This window comes from Microcaecilia unicolor, chromosome 1, assembly GCF_901765095.1.
Source record: "Microcaecilia unicolor chromosome 1, aMicUni1.1, whole genome shotgun sequence".
NCBI classification, from domain to species: Eukaryota; Metazoa; Chordata; class Amphibia; order Gymnophiona; family Siphonopidae; genus Microcaecilia; species Microcaecilia unicolor.
Genome location: NC_044031.1, coordinates 433403827 through 433422486, shown reverse-complemented (window position 1 = coordinate 433422486; position 18660 = coordinate 433403827). Strand labels below are relative to the sequence as shown.

Here is an 18660-nt window from a genome sequence, read left to right as displayed (position 1 = left end):
GAGCTCTCATTTAGGACCTGATTTCTTAAGCATTTTACCTTCAGTCACAGAATGAGGGAAACCTTTTAAATCAGGTCTTTCATGATTTTATTCAAATGTTATGTAATTTAAACAGCTGGATATATGAAATAGTTCGCATAGGCTTCCACGGCTGGCGTCATGATTATTGCAGTTGTCTGTGGGTTCCACTTAGATGCAGCAAGACCTGGACAACTGCAGCAATTATATGAAATGAGTTTGTACATGAAACTCAATCTTGGAATTAGTTCTTGCTTTCACAACAGAAGACACATTGCTTTGTAATTCAGGGAGATATATGCTACAGGTCCTCGTGTTGGATTTGGTTCTGTTAGTAAATGAGGATTTCATTTTCCAATGCAGTAGCATCCTTTACAACTTTGTTCAGTTCTTACAGAAGTACATAAATATTGCCATACTGAGAAAGACCAAAGGTCCATCAAGCCCAGCATCCTGTTTCCAACAGTGGCCAATCCAGCTCACAAATGCCTGGCAAGATCCCCCCAAAAAGTACAAAACATTTTATAATGCTTATCCCAGAAATAGTGGATTTTCCCCAAGTCCATTTAATAATGGTCTATGGACTTTTCCTTTAGGAAGCCGTCCAGACCTTTTTTAAACTCCAACAAGCTTAACCGCCTTTACCACATTCTCTGGCAACGAATTCCAGAGTTTAATTACACATGGAATGAAGAAAAACTTTCTCTGGTTCGTTTTAAATTTACTACATTGTAGCTTCATTGCATGTCCCCTAGTCCTAGTATTTTTGGAATGCGTAAACAGATGCTTCATATTTACCCGTTCCACTCCACTCATTATTTTATAGACCTCTTATCATATCTCCCCTCAGCCTCCTTTTCTCCAAGCTGAAGAGCTCTCGCCGTGGCGACCAGAATTGAACACAATATTCGAGGTGCGGTCGCATGGAGCGATAAAAAGGCATTATAACATCCTCATTTTTGTTTTCCATTCCTTTCGTAATAATACCTAACATTCTATTTGCTTTCTTAGCCGCAGCAGCACACTGAGCAGAAGGTTTCAACGTATCATCAATGATGACACCTAGATCCCTTTCTTTGTCCGTGACTCCTAGATCCCTTTCTTGGTCCGTGACTCCTAACGTGGACCCTTGCATGACGTAGCTATAATTCGAGTTCCTCTTTCCCACATGCATCACTTTGCACTTGCTCACATTAAATGTCATCTGCCATTTAGACGCCCAGTCTCCCAGTCTCGTAAGGTCCTCTTGTAATTTTTCACAATCCTCCTGCGCTTTAACAACTTTGAATAACTTTGTGTCATCAGCAAATTTAATTACCTCACTGTTACTACCATCTCTAGGTCATTTATAAATATGTTAAAAAGCAGCGGTCCCAGCAGAGACCTCTGGGGAACCCCACTAACTACCCTTCTCCATTGAGAATACTGACCATTTAACCCTAGTTTTCTATCTTTTAACCAGTTTTAAATCCACAATAGAACACTACCTCCTATCCCTCTGGAGTCTTTCATGAGGTACTTTGTCAAACGCCTTCTGAAAATCCAGATACACAATATCAACCAGCTGCCCTTTATCCACATGTTTGTTCACCCCTTCAAAGAAATGTAGTAGATTGGTGAGGCAAGATTTCCCTTCACTAAATTTTATTTTTTTAAATTTTTGTTACATTTGTACCCCGCGCTTTCCCACTCATGGCAGGCTCAATGCGGCTTACATGGTGCAATGGAGGGTTAAGTGACTTGCCCAGAGTCACAAGGAGCTGCCTGTGCCTGAAGTGGGAATCGAACTCAGTTCCTCAGTTCCCCAGGACCAAAGTCCACCACCCTAACCACTAGGCCAGTCCTCCATGTTGACTTTGTCTCATTAATCCATGCTTTTGATTATGCTCTGTAATTTTGTTCTTAATAATAGATGTCAGACTCACCGGTCTATAATTCCCCAGATCGCCTCTGGAACCTTTTTTTTTTTTTTTTTTTTTTGTGTGGCAATGATCTTTATCTGCTCACTATTAGATGGATAGTATATAATCAATATGTCCTGATACCTACGAAATTGTATTTTATATAATCTTTAAACTTTCATTTAGTAAGTTTATTGCGACTCTATGATTAAACAAACAGGAGGTCTAATAGCCAGTTATTCTTCAGTCTATGCGTTGTGCTGTTTCTATCTGTATGCCGTCAAATTACATTCAATTTGAGTATGCATCAACCTTTAGCCTTATTGATTATGACAGCAATGATTATGAACCTTAATGAACGTGATATGCTGCGCGCAGCTTAATGTTCTCATTATCCAATTAGACCAATATTCAAAGGAACTTTATTAACAAATTAGCAAACTAACACTCCTTGCAATGCTCTTCCCCCCCCCTATCCCTTTATCCCCCCCCCTTTATCCCCTCCCTCATAGATTCTCCTCGAATGTGTGCTTCTAAAAATAAGGTCATACATAAGAATTCTCGACTGCTTCTCAGTTATAATGTATTAAGTATAAGACTCCGTCCTTTTTGAGTTAATATATCTAACAATGGCCCCCAAAGCTTTAGAAACCGTGCCTTGCGGCGGCATGAACCTTTAGCCTCCCTTGCTTCCCATGTCATCAGTTGATGTGTCTGGTTTCGCCAATGCCAATAGTCTGGAGGTTTATCTGAAGTCCAAGATTGTAATATGCATTTTTTTGCTACCAGACATAACTTTCGACATAGAAGTGTCTCATCTGCTGTTAAACCCCGGAATGCACCTGGGCAATCCAATAGCAACTGCTGAGGAGTACCTACTATTCTACGCGATATCAGTGAAATCATAAAGTGTACTATCTTCCGCCAATAGCTCTGGATCTTTAAACATTCCCAAAATGCGTGGTAAAAAGTGTTCTCCACAAGATTACATTTCAAGCATTTTGGTGTGAGGATTCCTCCCATTCGGGACAATTGAGCTTGTGTGATATAGGCTCTGTGTAACACCCTGAATGCACATTCTCTATAATTAGCTCCACTTACCAGCCGGGGAATACTTTTTATGTAGGCTTCAACATCCCAGTTAGATAAGTCTTCTCCTATATCTGCCTCCCACCGTTGACGGAGCTGAGTCAACCCCTCTCGCGGTGTCAGGGTCCACAATGTCCTCTGTAGCTGCGAGATTGATGGGGCTTCTTCAGAGATATCATCAAAAAATTTTTGGATTTTCTCCCCTAAATGAAGTTTTAACGCCTCTTTATCCAGGGACTGAATATAATGCTTCATCTGCTTATAGCTAAAAATATACCTCCAGTTTCCCTCTAAAGTGAGTTGTCTTAGGGACTTCAAGTTTCCTTCTCCATCTATTAATGTTTCTAAACGTTTAAGACCTTTTTCCTCCCATTGTATAAAGACCGGATTTTCCAGCCCTGGTGGGAACATCGGGTTTCCCCTTATAGACAACAATTCAGATATATTCGGGTTGCCTCCCAGCTTCTTTGCCAAGCCTCTCCACGCTGCTTGTAGAGGCACTAAAAGTATACAGTGTTTCAATCTTTGTGGCAGTGAAGTGTTTTCTATATGTAATAAGGTGATCAAATCGTAGGGGCTAAAGTAAGCTTTCTCCAACTCCAGAGGTGTATGTGTATGTGAAGAGAAAACCCAATCTCTCACCACCCGCATCAAACTAGCAAGGTTGTAATATTGCAAATTAGGGAGGCCCAATCCTCCGTGCCGCCAGGCTCCCAGCAAAAAATGCATCTTGAGCTTAGCTTTCTTTTTTGCCCAACAGAACCGTCCCACTAATTGATAGAATTGTTTAACATCTTTTTGAAATAATTTCAGCGGCAAAATCTGCAGGACGTATAACCACCTGGGTAGAATTACCATTCGAATAAGGCTGATCCGACCTATCAATGGCAAAGGTAGGGCCCTCCAAGCGTCCAACTGTTGCGCAGTATGATTAAGCAACCGAGTGACATTCAGCTTGTATATATCCTCTATCCGCTCTGTCAGAAGAACTCCCAAGTACCGAAATGAGCCCTCTGCCCACCTCAAAGGAAAGTTGTCTCTCCAAAAAAGTCGGGTAGTCATAGGGATAGCCAGAGCTTCCGATTTCTCTAGATTAAGCTTAAAACCGGAGTAATCTCCAAATTCTGCAAAAACTTCTAAAAGATCCGCAAGAGATCTGCGAGGACTAGTAAGAGTCATCAATAAATCGTCGGCAAATGCCGCGATCTTAAATTCCTCCTTTCCAATCGTTACTCCTCTAATAGTCCTATTTGAAATTACATCCCGGATTAAAGGATCTAGATAAAGAGCGAAGAGCAATGGTGACAGTGGGCACCCTTGTCTAGTTCCTCGACTTATCTCAAAGTTCTCTGACCAGGTTCCATTTATCAGGACTCGTGCTCGAGGAGAGGTATACAAGGCTTGAATTGCATGCACAAACCAACCTGAAAATCCATATTTAGTAAGGACAGAAAACAAAAAAGGCCATTCTACCCGATCAAACGCCTTTTCAGCGTCGAAACTGATCAATAGTGCATGCTCTGCAGAGTTCTTTAACTTTTCCAGTGTCATCAAAATACTACGCAAATTTTTTGTAACCGAACGGCCTTGAACAAAGCCCACCTGTGCCTCGTGAACGAGGTTTGGTAATACTCTGCCCAATCTATTGGCCAGTATTTTTGCACATAATTTTACCTCGAAATTTAACAGGGATATAGGTCGATAGGAAGATAATAACATTCCATCTCTGTTTGGTTTCGGTAATACTACTATCTGGGCTAAATTAAGGCCGCCCGGCAGTTCTCCTCTTGCCACCCATTCATTAAAGACCTTGGTCAGTGTGGGGACAATTTGATCACCCATCAATTTATAAAATTCGGGTTTAAAGCCATCTGCCCCAGGTGTCTTTCCTAATTTACTTTGACTGATTGCCCAAGTCACTTCGTCGCAATTTATAGGGTCATTTAAATATTGATTATCTGCTTGTGTGAGCAAGGGGGTTTCTATATTTTGTAAGTACATATCGCTTTGCAGATCTTGACTGCCTCCTGCTCTATAAAGTTGTTTGTAATAACTATGAAAGGCCTCCCTTATCTCTCCATCTGTATGTAGTACCTTCCCATCCTTATTTTTAACAGCCACTATATGCCTAGAAGCACATTGAGAGGCTATTACTCTAGCTAACAGTTTCCCCCCCTTACTGCCATGTTTATACAACTGAAACCGATAGTATACCTGCGATTTTACCGCCCTCTCGTGTATCAGGGAGTTCACCGCTGCCTGAACTGACATCCACTCTTTTCGCACCCCAGGGGACGGAGTCTTACCATATTGTTTCCTCAGTCTTATTAATTGTTGCTCCAAGTGCAGTAATTCTCGGTCCCGGGCTTTTTTATAGTGACTGACATAACTAATAACCTCTCCTCTTAGGACTGCCTTGGCTGCTTCCCAAAATATCGCTGAGTCTTCCACTGATCCCTCATTAAGATGTCTGTATTCCTCCCATTTGGAAATAAGAAATTCCTGAAATTTAGAGTTTTTATAAAGATAACTGGGAAACGCCCAACCCCTATTTTTTTGCGCATTGCTATCTCCCACTTTCCACGTCATCCAAACTGTGGCATGATCTGAAATCACACACGGTCCAATAGTAGCGTCAGTGATGTCTGTAAAAGTCTGTCGTGATATCAGCAAGTAATCAATCCTTGACTGGGTTTGGTGGGCCCTGGATAGGTGGGTATACTCTCTATCTGTCGGGTGTAATGTGCGCCAGACATCTATAAGATCTAATGTATCACACATATCGGGCAGCCCTCTAGTACTGATTGTCCCCTTTTTCGGATGTGGATGGGATTTATCTATTTGCGGATCCCACGTCATATTAAAATCACCCCCTAACATCATGGGGAGTGGTGGCATCTTAGTGAGAGTTTGGAGAAGTCTTTTATAAAATTTAAGATCTAGCGTGTTTGGAGCGTATATGCTGCCTAAAGTTATCTGCCGCCTAGCAATGGTAGCGTTACAGAGGATAAAGCGCCCCTCTGAGTCTTTGTGCACATTTTGAATCTGGGATGCCACCCCTTTCCTGATAAGGATGGCTACTCCTCCTTTATTGCCTGTCGCAGATGAAGCAATACATTCCCCCACCCACCATTTAGCTAACTTTGTGTGTTCCTGATCACTGAGATGTGTTTCTTGCAAAAGGGCCACGTCTGCTCCTATTCTTTGGAGGTATTGCAAGATTTTAGATCTTTTAATAGGTGAATGTATGCCTCCCACATTCCATGTTACCAGCTTAATCATCTAATTTAAGAGAAGCAGTCATGATCAACCAATATTGAACTATATTAATTGAGAAGTGCCATCCCAGCCTTTGGCACCCCCCTTTCTTACCAAACACCTGTTTTAGTGGCAAAAACAAAAGATGCAGTCTGAAATACCAGTCACATTCAGCACCCTTATCTACACACATTCCTTTTGACCTCGCCATTTTACTTTGCGTTCTTTCTTTTCCTCTAAACCTTCCCCTAATCCCTCCCCCCTTCCTCCCCCCCCTCCCCCCTTTGCTTCCCCTGCTATACCCTCCCGGCATGTGCTTCCCTAGGGAAACCGTCACTTTTTAACGCTTACCCTTCTACTCTGCTATCATATAGTTCTTCATTCTCCTAATTCCCTTTATCCCCCCTCTGAACACTTCAGGTTCCTTATCTCTGCTCATTAAACAGGATCTCCACTTTAACATATTTTACTTTATATGTCTGAAATCTCCCTCAATAACTCACCCACAGTGCTCCCAAAACAGAATTCTTAACAGTGTCTATAACATAGGTGAACGTCCATCAGTAACTTTAACGATTTCTTCCTCGATCTTATAACTGTTCAAGTTATCTTTAACTTGTTCTTCCCCCATCCACACGTTGTGCTGCCTGAATTGTAATCCCATTAAGGAATATTAAGATGAATTTTTTATCAGATCTTTTTTAAGTCCTTGCTGGTTCATGCAGGCACTGTATCCGCTGGTGTGGAGGGCTCTAGTTGTTCCAGTCCGTCCACAAAGTTTTTTGCTTCCTTTTCGGACGTAAAGGATCTCATTTTGCCCTGATGCGTTATTCTCAAGGTAGCAGGGTATTGTAGAGTAAAACGAACTTTCAGATCAAAAAGTCTTGAACATACTGGTGAAAATGCCCTCCGTTTCGCTGCTATTCCCGCAGAATAATCTTGAAAACAGAGAACTTTTTTATTCTCATAAGTCAAGGACTTAGTGGACCGAGCTGCTTGCAGAATATACTGCTTGTGCATGAAGTTTAACACCCGGCATATTATCACCCGGGGTTTAGCAGTTTCCATCTGTCTGACTCCAGTCGATGGGCCCCGCTCTATTCTTAGAGGGCCAAGTGTTACCGGGAACTCAATGTTGTCTGTCAGCCATTTTTCAAGGACTTTCTCCAACTGCTTTCCCCCAGGGCTTCAGGCAGGCCCACCAGACGGATATTATTCGTCTGGAGCGATTCTCCAAATCCTCCAGTTTGGATTCCAGGTCAGACACTTTTTCTGTAAGTCCTGATGACTGTTTTCTAACCTCCGCGATTCTTTCTTCCACCTCGCTAGTTTTATTCTGGAACGCCACACATTCTTTAGTTAAATCTTCCAATTTAACGTTTAACTGTTCCAGCTTTTGATCGAGCTTTTGATCCAGCGGAGCAAGGCGTCGGTCTAACAGATCTTCCATTACCACTGTCAGTTCGGATGTAATCTCCGCTACCCAAGCCGACGATACCGAGGAAGCAGTTTCGGGAGGGGACGCCGCCATCTTGTATTCCGGCGTCTTTCCCCGTTGTCGTTCTCTCTGGGCCGATTTCGCTGCCATGATCGGGGTTTCTGCCAGTCCAGTTCACCGGGTATTCTCACTTTGCTTTCTTCTTTATTTTTTCTGCGGTTTTGGGGAGATTGATTCTTTTGCAGACGCTAAACAGAGCAGGCAGGCAGCGGAGAGAAGATCACTCACGTCCTCTCTCCACCATAGCGTCACGTGACCCCCTCTGGAACCTTTTTTAAAAATCGGCGTTACATTGGCCACCCTCCAGTCTTCCGGTACCACGCTCGATTTTAAGGATAAATTATATATTACTAACAATAGCTCTGCCAGCTCATTTTTCAGTTCTATCAGTACTCTGGGATGAGTACCATCTGGTCCAGGAGATTTGCTACTCTTCAGCTTGTAGAACCGCCCCATTACATCCTCCAGGTTTACAGAGAATTCATTAAGTTTTTCTCCGTCTCATCAGCTTCGAATACCATTTCCGGCACCGGTATCCCACCAAATCTTCCTTGGTGAAGACCGAAGCAAAGAATTTAATTAATCTCTCCGCTAAGGCTGTGTCTTCCCCGATTGCCCCTTTTACTCCTCGGTCATTAGCGGTCCAACCAATTCTTTTGCCAGCTTCCTGCTTTTAATATACCTGAAAAAGTTTTTACTATGTTTTTGCCTCCAACGCAATCTTTTTCTCAAAGTCCCTCTTAGCTTTCCTTTTCAGCGCTTTGCATTTGACTTGACATTCCTTATGCTGTTTATTATTTTCAGTCGGTTCCTTCTTCCATTTTCTGAAGGATTTTCTTTTAGCTGTAATAGCTTGCTTCACCTTGCTTTTTAACCACGCCGGTTGTTTGGTCTTCCGTCCTCCTTTTTTAATACGTGGAATATATTTGACCTGGGCTTCCAGGATGGTGTTTGAACAGCATCCACGCCTGATGTAAATTGTTGACCCTCACAGCTGCTCCTCTGTTTTTTTTTTCACCGTTCTCATTTTAAAGTTAAACGCTAACGTATTTGATTTCCTATGTATGTTTACTTCAAAGCTAATATTAAATCCGATCATATTATGATCACTGTTTCAAGCGGCCTCAGCACCGTTACCTCCCACACCAGATCATGCGCTCCACTAAGAATTAGGTCTAGAATTTTTCATTCTCTCGTCGGCTCTTGTACCAGCTGCTCCATAAAGCTGTCCTTGATTTCATCAATAAATCTTACCTCCCTAGCTTGCCCTGATGTTACATTTACCCAGTCAATATCGGGGTAATTGAAATCGCCCATTATTATTGTGTTGCCCAGTTAGTTTGCGTCCCTAATTTCCTTTAATATTTCTGCATCCGCCTGTTCATCCTGGCCAGGTGGATGGTAGTACACTCCTATCACTATCCTTTTCCCCTTTATACGTGGAATTTCAATCCACAGCGATTCCAAGAAGTGTTTTGTTTCCTGCAGAATGTTAAATCTATTTGAATCAAGGCTCTCGTTAATATACAATGCTACCCCTCCACCAATTCGATCCACCCTATCACTACAATATAATTTGTATCCTGTATGACAATGTCCCACTGGTTATCCTCCTTCCACCAAGTCTCAGAGATGCCTATTAGATCTAATTTTTCATTTAGTGCAATATAGTCTAACTCTCCCATCTTATTTCTTAGGCTCCTGTCATTCGCATATAGACATTTCAAACAAAGTTTGTTGTTCCTATTTACATTATACTTAGTACTTGACAGTATTAATTTGCGATCTTTTGTCTGATTTTTATTTTTATTTAAGGACACCTGATCTACTGTGGTCTCCTTTGCAACCTCACTATCAGGATACCCTATCTTCCCTGTTTTGGTGATATCTTTGAAAGATACCTTATCCCGAACCATGCGCTTTTGAGCGACTGTCGGGCCCCCCCCCCCTCTGTTTCTAGTTTAAAAGCTGCTCTTTCTCCGTTTTAAGTGCCGATGCCAACAGCCTGGTCCCACTCTGGTTAAGGTGGAGCCCATCCTTTCAGAATAGGCTCCCCCTTCCCCAGAATGTTGCCCAGTTCCTAACAAATCTAAACCCTCCTCCCTGCACCATCGTCTCATCCACGCATTGAGACACCGGAGCTCTGCCTGTCTCTTGGGCCCTGCACGTGGAACAGGTAGCATTTCAGAAAATGCTACCCTAGAGGATCTGGATTTGAGCTTTCTACCTAAAATCCTAAATTTGGCTTCCAGAACCTCTCTCCCACATTTTTCTATGTCATTGGTACCCACGTACCAAGACAGCTGACTCCACACCAGGCAGGCAAGTCACCAGGCGATCCTCACGTCCACCAGCCATCCAGCTATCTATATGCCTAATGATAGAATCACCAACTACAACCTAACCCTTCCCTCCCGGGCAGCACTTGGAGACATATCCTCGTTGTGAGAGGATACTACATCCTGTGGTGGGCAGGTCCTGGCTACAGGAGTACTTCCTACTTCACCAGGGTGATGCTGTCCTTCTAGGAGACCTCTCTCCTCCAAGGTAGCACAGGGGCTACCAGACTGGAGGTGGGACTTCTCTACAACATCCCTGTAGGTCTTCTCTATGTACCCCTCTGTCTCCCTCAGCTCCACCAAGTCTGCTACTCTAGCCTCAAGAGAATGGACACGTTCTGTGAGAGCTAGGAGCTCTTTGCATGGGGCACACACACATGACATCTCACCAACTGGGAGATAATCATACATGTGGCACTCAGTGCAAAAGACTAGATAGCATCCCTCTCGCTGCTGGACTACTGACTCCATCTTAGTGTTTTTGAGTTTTTCAATAATTTAAAAACTTGCTACTGTATTAAGGATATTACCCTAATATAAACATAGTAACATAGTAGATGACGGCAGAAAAAGACCTGCACAGTCCATCCAGTCTGCCCAAGAAGATAAATTCATATGTGCTACTTTTTTTATTTGTACTGTTCTCTTCAGTGCACAGACCGTATAAGTCTGCCCAGCACTATCCCTGCCACCCACCACCGGCTCTGGCACAGACCGTATAAGTCTGCCCAGCACTATCCCCGCCTCCCAACCACCAACCCCGCCTCCCAACCACCAGCTCTGGCACAGACCGTATAAGTCTGCCCAGCACTATCCCCGCCGCCCAACCACCAGCCCCGGCACAGACCGTATAAGTCTGCCTAGCACTAGTCCCGCCTCCCAACCACCAGCCCCAGCACAGACCGTATATGTCTGCCCACACTAGCCCCGCCTCCCAACCACCAGCTCTGCCACCCATTCTAGGCTAAGCTCCTGAGGATCCCTTTCTTCTGCATGTCTTTTAATTTATACAGTATATTGTATGATTTATTTAGTGTTTCCTTCTTAGATGGTAATGAAATGTATTTAAAACTCTGTTAGAGCACTCCTTGCTTGTTACCCTAATTACAATAACTAAAAACTAGATCCTGCAGTGCCTGCTAGATTCTATCTGTTAATGCTGTGGTACAAAGTTTTTAAAACTAAGTGGAAAAGACTATGGAGATTAGTTGATAAAATTTGCTTTTTATATTTTTATTTTGCCTATCACTAACCTACAATTCCTCCTTTAAACCACAATCTTTAAGTTCCCAAAGCACAAAGCAAAATAGTGTTCACTTACCAGAGAAATGTCGTCTTCTCTCTCCACACACATAGTAAAGTGTCTGTGGAAGAATAGGTATAATTCTCCTTAAAGTGCCAGGGATCTCCTTTCCAGTTCCTGGAAACAGTGTGAGAGAAGATGGAAATAAGAGTTCCCCTCTGAGTACAGTGAGTGCATGACACTTTTTAAAATTAAGGTTGTTAGTTGTCGCAAATTTATTTAAAATTGAAGTTATTAGAGGGGCTAGATGATTTGGGAGTTAGGAGTTGGGTGGTGAAGGATTTGTGTTATTAGGGGGTTTAAGAGGTTCATCTTAAGGAAGGATTAAGGAGTTAGGACTGAGTTCCCTGATATTGGTATAGATAAAAGGGGGGTTTCCTTTGGTGTGGAGGGGAGGGGACATAATGTACTAGACAGAAGAAATATGTTTATAATACTTAGTATGATGTAATGTGAATTGGTTTGACAGTTTTGGAGCTAAGATAAATGGTTAGCTAAATGTGGAAGTTCCTCAGTTAAATGGTATAGGCTTCATCATACATTGAAGGGGAAGGGGGGGGATATAATGTTAAAATTGTTTTATGACGGATTGTAAGAATTCAGTTTTACTAAGGACGTTTTCATATTTGAGCCTCTGTATAATTAGACAGTGGAATGTGTTTCATTTGGCTTGTCATCAATAAAAATGTTGAAACTAAAGTTGAAGTTATTAGGAGCAGGGAAACTCTTCCCCCCCCCCCCCCCCCCCCCCCCTCTCTAGTTTGCTCATTTTTTGCTTTGTTTTTTCAGTTGTTTGGCTTGGTTCTATTTTTGTTTACTTTTGGGGGATTTTCCCTTTTTGTTGGGAAGGGGGTTTGCTTTTCTTTTTAAGTACGTTAGCATAGTACGTCTACTTCTTTGACATGGGCAATGTGGTGATGCAATCAGTGTGCCTCATTGGCTTGGCTGCTCTTCTGCACATTCCACATTTTCAGTGGGGGTGTATACTGAAGGGGGAGTAGAAGCAGGGTTTTGAATACATGTTTTGATAAGAGTTATGGATGCTGTGCCTATTGTAACAGATGCCATGAGGTAGGGCTTGTGTTAGGGGTGGGCAGCCAGAGCAATTCCCCTGGGCCTCTGTCACAGGTGACCCGCCTGCCAGAAATCAAATGAAGTACATAGCCTGCAAATGGAGTTTGAAGTCTCATTTCCAAGTTTCTGCCTTGGATTTCACCATGTCTATTACAAGCATGAAAAGTGCCTTCAGCTTCCTGCATTCCCCATCCCCTAGTGTGGGTCTCCACTGACAGGCAGACAGTTTTTGCTGCATTGAGATGGACATGGGGAAGCCACTGCTTGCCCTGGGACTGCTAGCATGGAATGTCGTGACTAATTGGATTTCTGCCAGGTACTTATGACCTGGAATGGCTACTGTTAGAAACAGGATACTGGGCTAGATGGACCATTGGTTTGATCCAGTATGGCTATTCTTATGTTCTTATTTTTCTGATTATGATAACATTTAGAATATGTTTTTATAGCTTATTATAGCCATGCCTTTACTTGTCATTTTCAGAAATGTTATGCTTGTTTTCAAATTCAGATAAAATGTGCACAGTACTGGCCAACACAAGAAGAGGGAATTATGCCATTTATGGAAGCGGGGCTTTTAGTGAAATTTTTATCAGAAGACAACAAATCCTATTACACAGTGCGACTGCTACAGTTAGAAAATATAAGGGTAAGCTCTTTTAAAATCATATATTGCTTGTAAAGTTCAGTAGGTCTATAAAATGCCTATAATTATTATTTAATAATAAAACTGGTAATTTTTTTTTTTCCTTTCCACCATGTTCTACCTTGCTTTCTTTGTCAATCAGTAATGTTGACCAGAGGCTTAAAAGCAGTGCTTTCCTTGTCATCAACAGCAGATGAATCCATTAACTGATGGGTTGTATCCGCCAACCAGCAGGTGGAGATAGAGAACACTGAAGAACCATAGTGACCCTTGGACGGCAAGCCCCATCTGCCTTCACTGTTTCTCTATGTCCCAGTAGGTGTGGACGTAGCTTGATCAGCTCCTGGATTTCTGCCTGGGGTGGCTCCTGTGCTTTGCCAGTTGAGCAGGGGTGTTGTGGCTGGTGGTGCCCACTTTAAAGACATATAGGTTCGCCCTTTCCCTGCCTTACCCATTCCCCCCCTCCTCCCGGAGTCCCTCTGTTGCTGCCTGCCTCCAACTTTCTCACAGCGTTAAAAAAAAAAAAAAAAAAAAAAAAAAACGCTCTTTTACTGCGTGGCTGTTCTGAGGCTTTCTCCAGAGATTCTGGTTCAGTGCAGCTTGACCAGAGCTCGTTGACGCGGTCTTCTAAGATGAGTGGTGCCCGGCTTCTCCGGGGAGGTCCTGTGGAGAGCATTCCAAACGGGGTACGTTTTGGCGCAAAACCGCCATTTTATTGCTATATTTCCGCCCAGTCGGGCGATGGCTGCTGAAGGAGTTAAGCGCTGCTCCCGCTATGGTAAGCGCAGGTCAGAAGCGGGGCTTTGCAGTACGTGCTCCTTAGACGCTCGGGCTAGTACGAGCACGGTGAGCGATGATTCTTCCCGCTTGATGGAGCTGGCAGCGGGCACCATTTTGGAAGCGCCGCATGCCTCGACCCTCGTGGTGGCGGGGCAGTCTGAGTGCAGGGGGACGCCTCATTTTGAGGCTGGCAGAGGAGCTCCAACCTCCGTTTCGCCTAATTCGGGGACGGAGGGTCAGGGTGAGTTTTTCTCCCCTGAGTTTGTGCTACTGATGCATAAGGCCTTCATATTGAAAAGAGCTCTGCCGCAGGTGTCTGACACTGCGTTCCATCCTGGGTTCCCTCCGGGTGTTGATGCCCCGGGGATGGCTTCAGATGTTGTTTCTTCCCCTGAGCGTTGGAAACACGCTAAACATAGACGGGTAAATTCACCGTCTGAAAGTGGCTCATATCCTCCTCCCCCACCCCCCACCCCCGGTCAGGCTGTGGGGAGTCTGAGGGATCTGGCAGGCCCTCATGGACGGAGGAGGGTGCCTGTTTGCCACTGGATTTGGATGATCCCAATGCGGTCCGGATTTTCCACCAAGACAACCTGCCAGCTCTCATTGCTGATGCCTTGCAGGCCCTCTCGATTGATGATCCTGCTGACGGTGAGGCCTCCTCTGTTAATCGTAGGATGGCGAGTACTAAGAAGCCTACGCAGGCCTTTCCTGTGCATGACTGCATCCAGGAGCTTATTTCAGCTCAATGGTCTGATCCCGATGGGCCTTTGAAAGTGGCCAGGACTATGGGTCAGCTTTACCCTCTGAGTTAGGCCCACTTGGCCCTTTTTGGGATGCTTAAAGTGGACGCCTTAGTCACGGCTGTGACAAAAAAGACCACTCTCCCGGTAGAGGGAGGGATCGCTTTGAAAGACATGCAGGACCGGCGGCTAGAATCCGCATTGAAGCGGTCCTTTGAAATATCGGGCCTTGCCTTAAGGGCATCTATTTGCAGTTCCTATGCAGTCCGCTCCTGTCTTTCCTGGTTACAACAGGTGGTGGAGCAGCCCGCGGAGGGTGCGGGTTCCGTCTCTGAGGTTGCCCCGCGGATGGAGTCGGCCTTGTCATTTTTGGCTGACGCCCTTTATGATCTGGTCAGAGCTTCAGCTATGCAGATGTCTGTGGCGGTTTCTGCTCGCCGCCTTCTTTGGCTGCGGCATTGGGTGGCTGACATGGCGTCTAAGCAAAGGCTGGTGAGGTTACCCTTTCGGGGCCTCCTGTTATTTGGAGAGGAATTGGAGAAGATTGAGAGAGACCTGGGGGAATTTAAACCCCAGCGGTTACCTGAGGATAGGCCGAGGCCTTCTTAAAGGGGTTCTGTGTTTCCCTCCTCTTCCAGACCTCGCTTCCATGAAGCTCGCAGGTATCACCCGGGGTGCTCTGCTGGGTTTCTCAACGTGCCCGTTTTCAGCAGAGGAACTCCTTTTGCTCGGACAAACGCTCCGCAGCGGCCGGGTCTCAGCCAGGATTTCAGGGGCGTCCTCCACAATGATGGGACACCGGTCCACTCCTCTATTCCTGCAGTAGGAGGACGTCTTTCCCTCTTTCTTGAGGAGTGGACCAAGATTACTTCGGATCAGTGGGTCCTGGACCTGATCAGAGAAGGTTACCGATTGGAATTTGGTTCCCTGGTGAGAGACGTGTTTTTGGAGTCCCGATGCGGCACTGCCATCAAACGGGCGGCGGTAGAGGAGACCTTGCAAGTCTTGCTGCACCTAGGAGAAGTGATCCCGGTGCCTCCCGCCGAACACGGCTGCGTTCGCTACTCCATTTATTTTGTGGTCCCTCGAAAAGGTGGGTCTTTCAGACCGATCCTCGACTTACGACAAGTCAATGAGGCTTTAAAAGTAAGACACTTCCGCATGGAAATCATAAGTACATAAGTAATGCCATACTGGGAAAAGACCAAGGGTCCATCGAGCCCAGCATCTTGTCCACGACAGCGGCCAATCCTGCGCGCTGTCATTGTTACGGTTCAGCCAGGAGAGTTTCTTACGTCTCTGGACCTCAAGGAAGCTTACTTGCACATTCCTATTTGGCCTCCACACCAGCGGTTCCTCCGCTTTGCGGTGTTGGGAAAACATTTCCAGTTTCGGGCCTTGCCTTTCAGCCTAGCCACAGCTCCCCATACCTTTTCCAAGGTAATGGTGGTGGTAGCTGCCTTTCTCAGGCGAGAGGGTATCAGAGTTCACCCTTATCTCGACGACTGGCTCATCAGAGCGGATTTGGCCGACGAAAGTCGTCTTGCCACAGCCAGAGTGGTGACAGTCCTGCAGACTCTGGGCTGGGTGGTCAATATACCCAAAAGTCACCTGATCCCCATCTCAGTCTCTTGAGTATTTGGGAGTCCGGTTGGACACGGCCTCGGGGTTTGTCTTTTTCCCAGACCACAGGAGGTGTAAGCTTCAGAATCAGGTCCGTCTGCTCCTGCGGATGCCTCGCCCTCAAGCTTGGGACTTCGTCCAGCTGCTGGGGTCGATGACGGCCACCTTGGAGGTGGTTCCCTGGGAGAGAGTGCATATGAGGCCATTTGAGATTGCCCTGCTCCATCAATACTCTTTCATAGAAAGGGTGGTGGATGTGTAGAATGACCTCCCGGTGGGGGTTGTGGAGACAAGGACTGTGTCAGACTTTAAGAAAGTGTGGGACAGGCATGTGGGATCTCTTAGGAAAGGAAGAGTTGGTGGTTACTGAAGATGGGCAGACTGGATGGGCCACTTGGCACTTATCTGCAGTCATATTTTTATGTTTCTATTCTGGTGGGAGCACAACAAAGGAATCTGTCTTAAGAAGAAAATTGAGCATGGTGACAAAAATTGATCAAAATTGCTTAGAACAGTACTTGCACACAGTAGCCTTCAGTATCAGTCTACTAGTAGAGATGATGGAGGGTTTATAAGATGAAGTTCCAAATCATAACCTACTGTCTCCACCTAGGCTGCTGCCAGAGAAAAAGCAGCAAGGAAGGATTTCCCTGGACACAACTGAGGCAATTGGACCAGAAGCTCCTAATATATTAATCTTAGACATATTCTAGATCTGAGTTAGGCTTATCTGCCTCAGTGTGCCAACATCTGAACTATTTAGGGTGGCCTTTATTATTTATTAGGATGTATTCTCCACCTTTTTTGAAGAAATTCTTCCAAGCTGGCGTACAGCAAGAACAAGCTGGAAATTAGTAGACAACAGTACACATGGCATAGTATGCTACTCACAATGTCATTCAGTACACAATAAAACATCTTATTAGACAGCATAGGGTGTAAGCGGAGGTAGAACATATAGATGTGAGATACAGTGTCAAGTTAGAAGATAAGGGAACTTAAATTCGCATGTGAAGTCAGAAAAGGTGCATGAATATTAGAGTAGGAATGGATAAGTAAGTCCTGCTACAATATGAGCAAGTGCTATTTGTGTGACTAGCTAATTAGCTGCTTTTTCTGTTAAATGTTTGGGAGAGGAGCAGAAGAGCCAAGCTTTCACTTCCTGAAATACTTTCATTCAGTGCATTTCAGAATGTAGGGGCTACTTCAGAGAAAGCTTGTTGATGGGAATCACATCGTTTGATATCCTTTGGAGATGGTGGTGTTAGGGATACACTTTGGAGGAGGACCTTAGCAACGTTGGAGGTGTGTAGAGTAGGATTCAACAAATCACGGGCACCAGGTTGCCATGGTGCCTAGAAATTGCATGCTGGCACCCGGATTTCATGCTACTGAATTTTGTTTTTCTCTAGGTGCCTGCCTTGAATTTTACATTTTCTTATGTTGCATCGTGATTCTGCTTTCTATGAAGCTTGAGCTGCACTGTGTGGCTCAAGCTTCGTAGAGAGCAGAATTGTAGTGGGGGAACAGAAGCATGTTTCTTCTGGGACTACATTCTGCAAGGTGAGGGGAAAAGGTGCCAGTGTCAGAGACACACTGAGTGAAGGCTGTAGGAAGGGCTATGAAAGAGAGATTGGGTGAAGGCTGGATGGGAGGGGGGTTAAGAGAGATGCAGGCTGGGTTTAGATTTGGTGGGTATGAGAGAGAGAAAATGGGTTAAGACTTGGGGGGGGGGGGGAGAGTATGAGAGAGACTGGATGAAGGCTGTGGGGGTATAAAAGAGACAGACTGTATGATGTCTGGCGGGGGGGGGGGGTTATGAGAAAGATGGACTGAGTGAAGGCTGGAAGGGGGAGTATGAGAGGAACTGATAAGGACTCGGGCTATGGTGATAAGTGAAGTAGACGCAGACAATTGCCTCTTAGTTTCACTTTTCAAGAAGGTGCTGTTCCATGGCGTCCCACGGATCAATCCAGAGACTTGTGGGTTGTGTCCCTCTACCAGCAGGTTAAGATAGACAGAAACTCCGAGGTTTGCTATATGTGGACCTGTGCAGCCAACTGAAACTCAGTATTCTTTCTAGCAGGTGGAGGGACATCTCTATGCAGTTCTGGTTTCATCTGGCTACTGGTGTCCTTTGGGCCTAGTTTAGCACAGACAGGGGTTGAGTGGCTGTTTGCAGCTTGTGGTGTACACCTGGTGGTGCCAGGTCCCTCCCAGTCTCCCCCTACCTTACCTCCGTCGCCCGGGGCTGTTGGCCTGATAGGGTGTTTCCTTTCTCTCCTGACTAAAAAAAAAAAAAAAAAAAGTGAGACTCTTTTTGTTTAATCATACAGAGGATCTAGATGTTCTGCCGAGTCCGTTTCGGGGCAGGCGTTTGTGGAGCAT

The 18660-nt window shown here is 44.9% G+C and overlaps 1 protein-coding gene across 2 annotated transcripts in view; it reads left to right on the top strand.

Moving 5' to 3' along the window:
• The window catches only part of PTPN2 (protein tyrosine phosphatase non-receptor type 2), a 177530-nt gene that overhangs the window by 92669 nt on the left and 66201 nt on the right, over positions 1-18660 (top strand). For both annotated transcript variants that reach the window (XM_030212438.1, XM_030212428.1), the window contains exon 5: positions 12992-13129. In XM_030212438.1, the coding sequence (XP_030068298.1) occupies positions 12992-13129 (138 nt within the window). The remainder of the gene's footprint in view (positions 1-12991; positions 13130-18660) is intronic.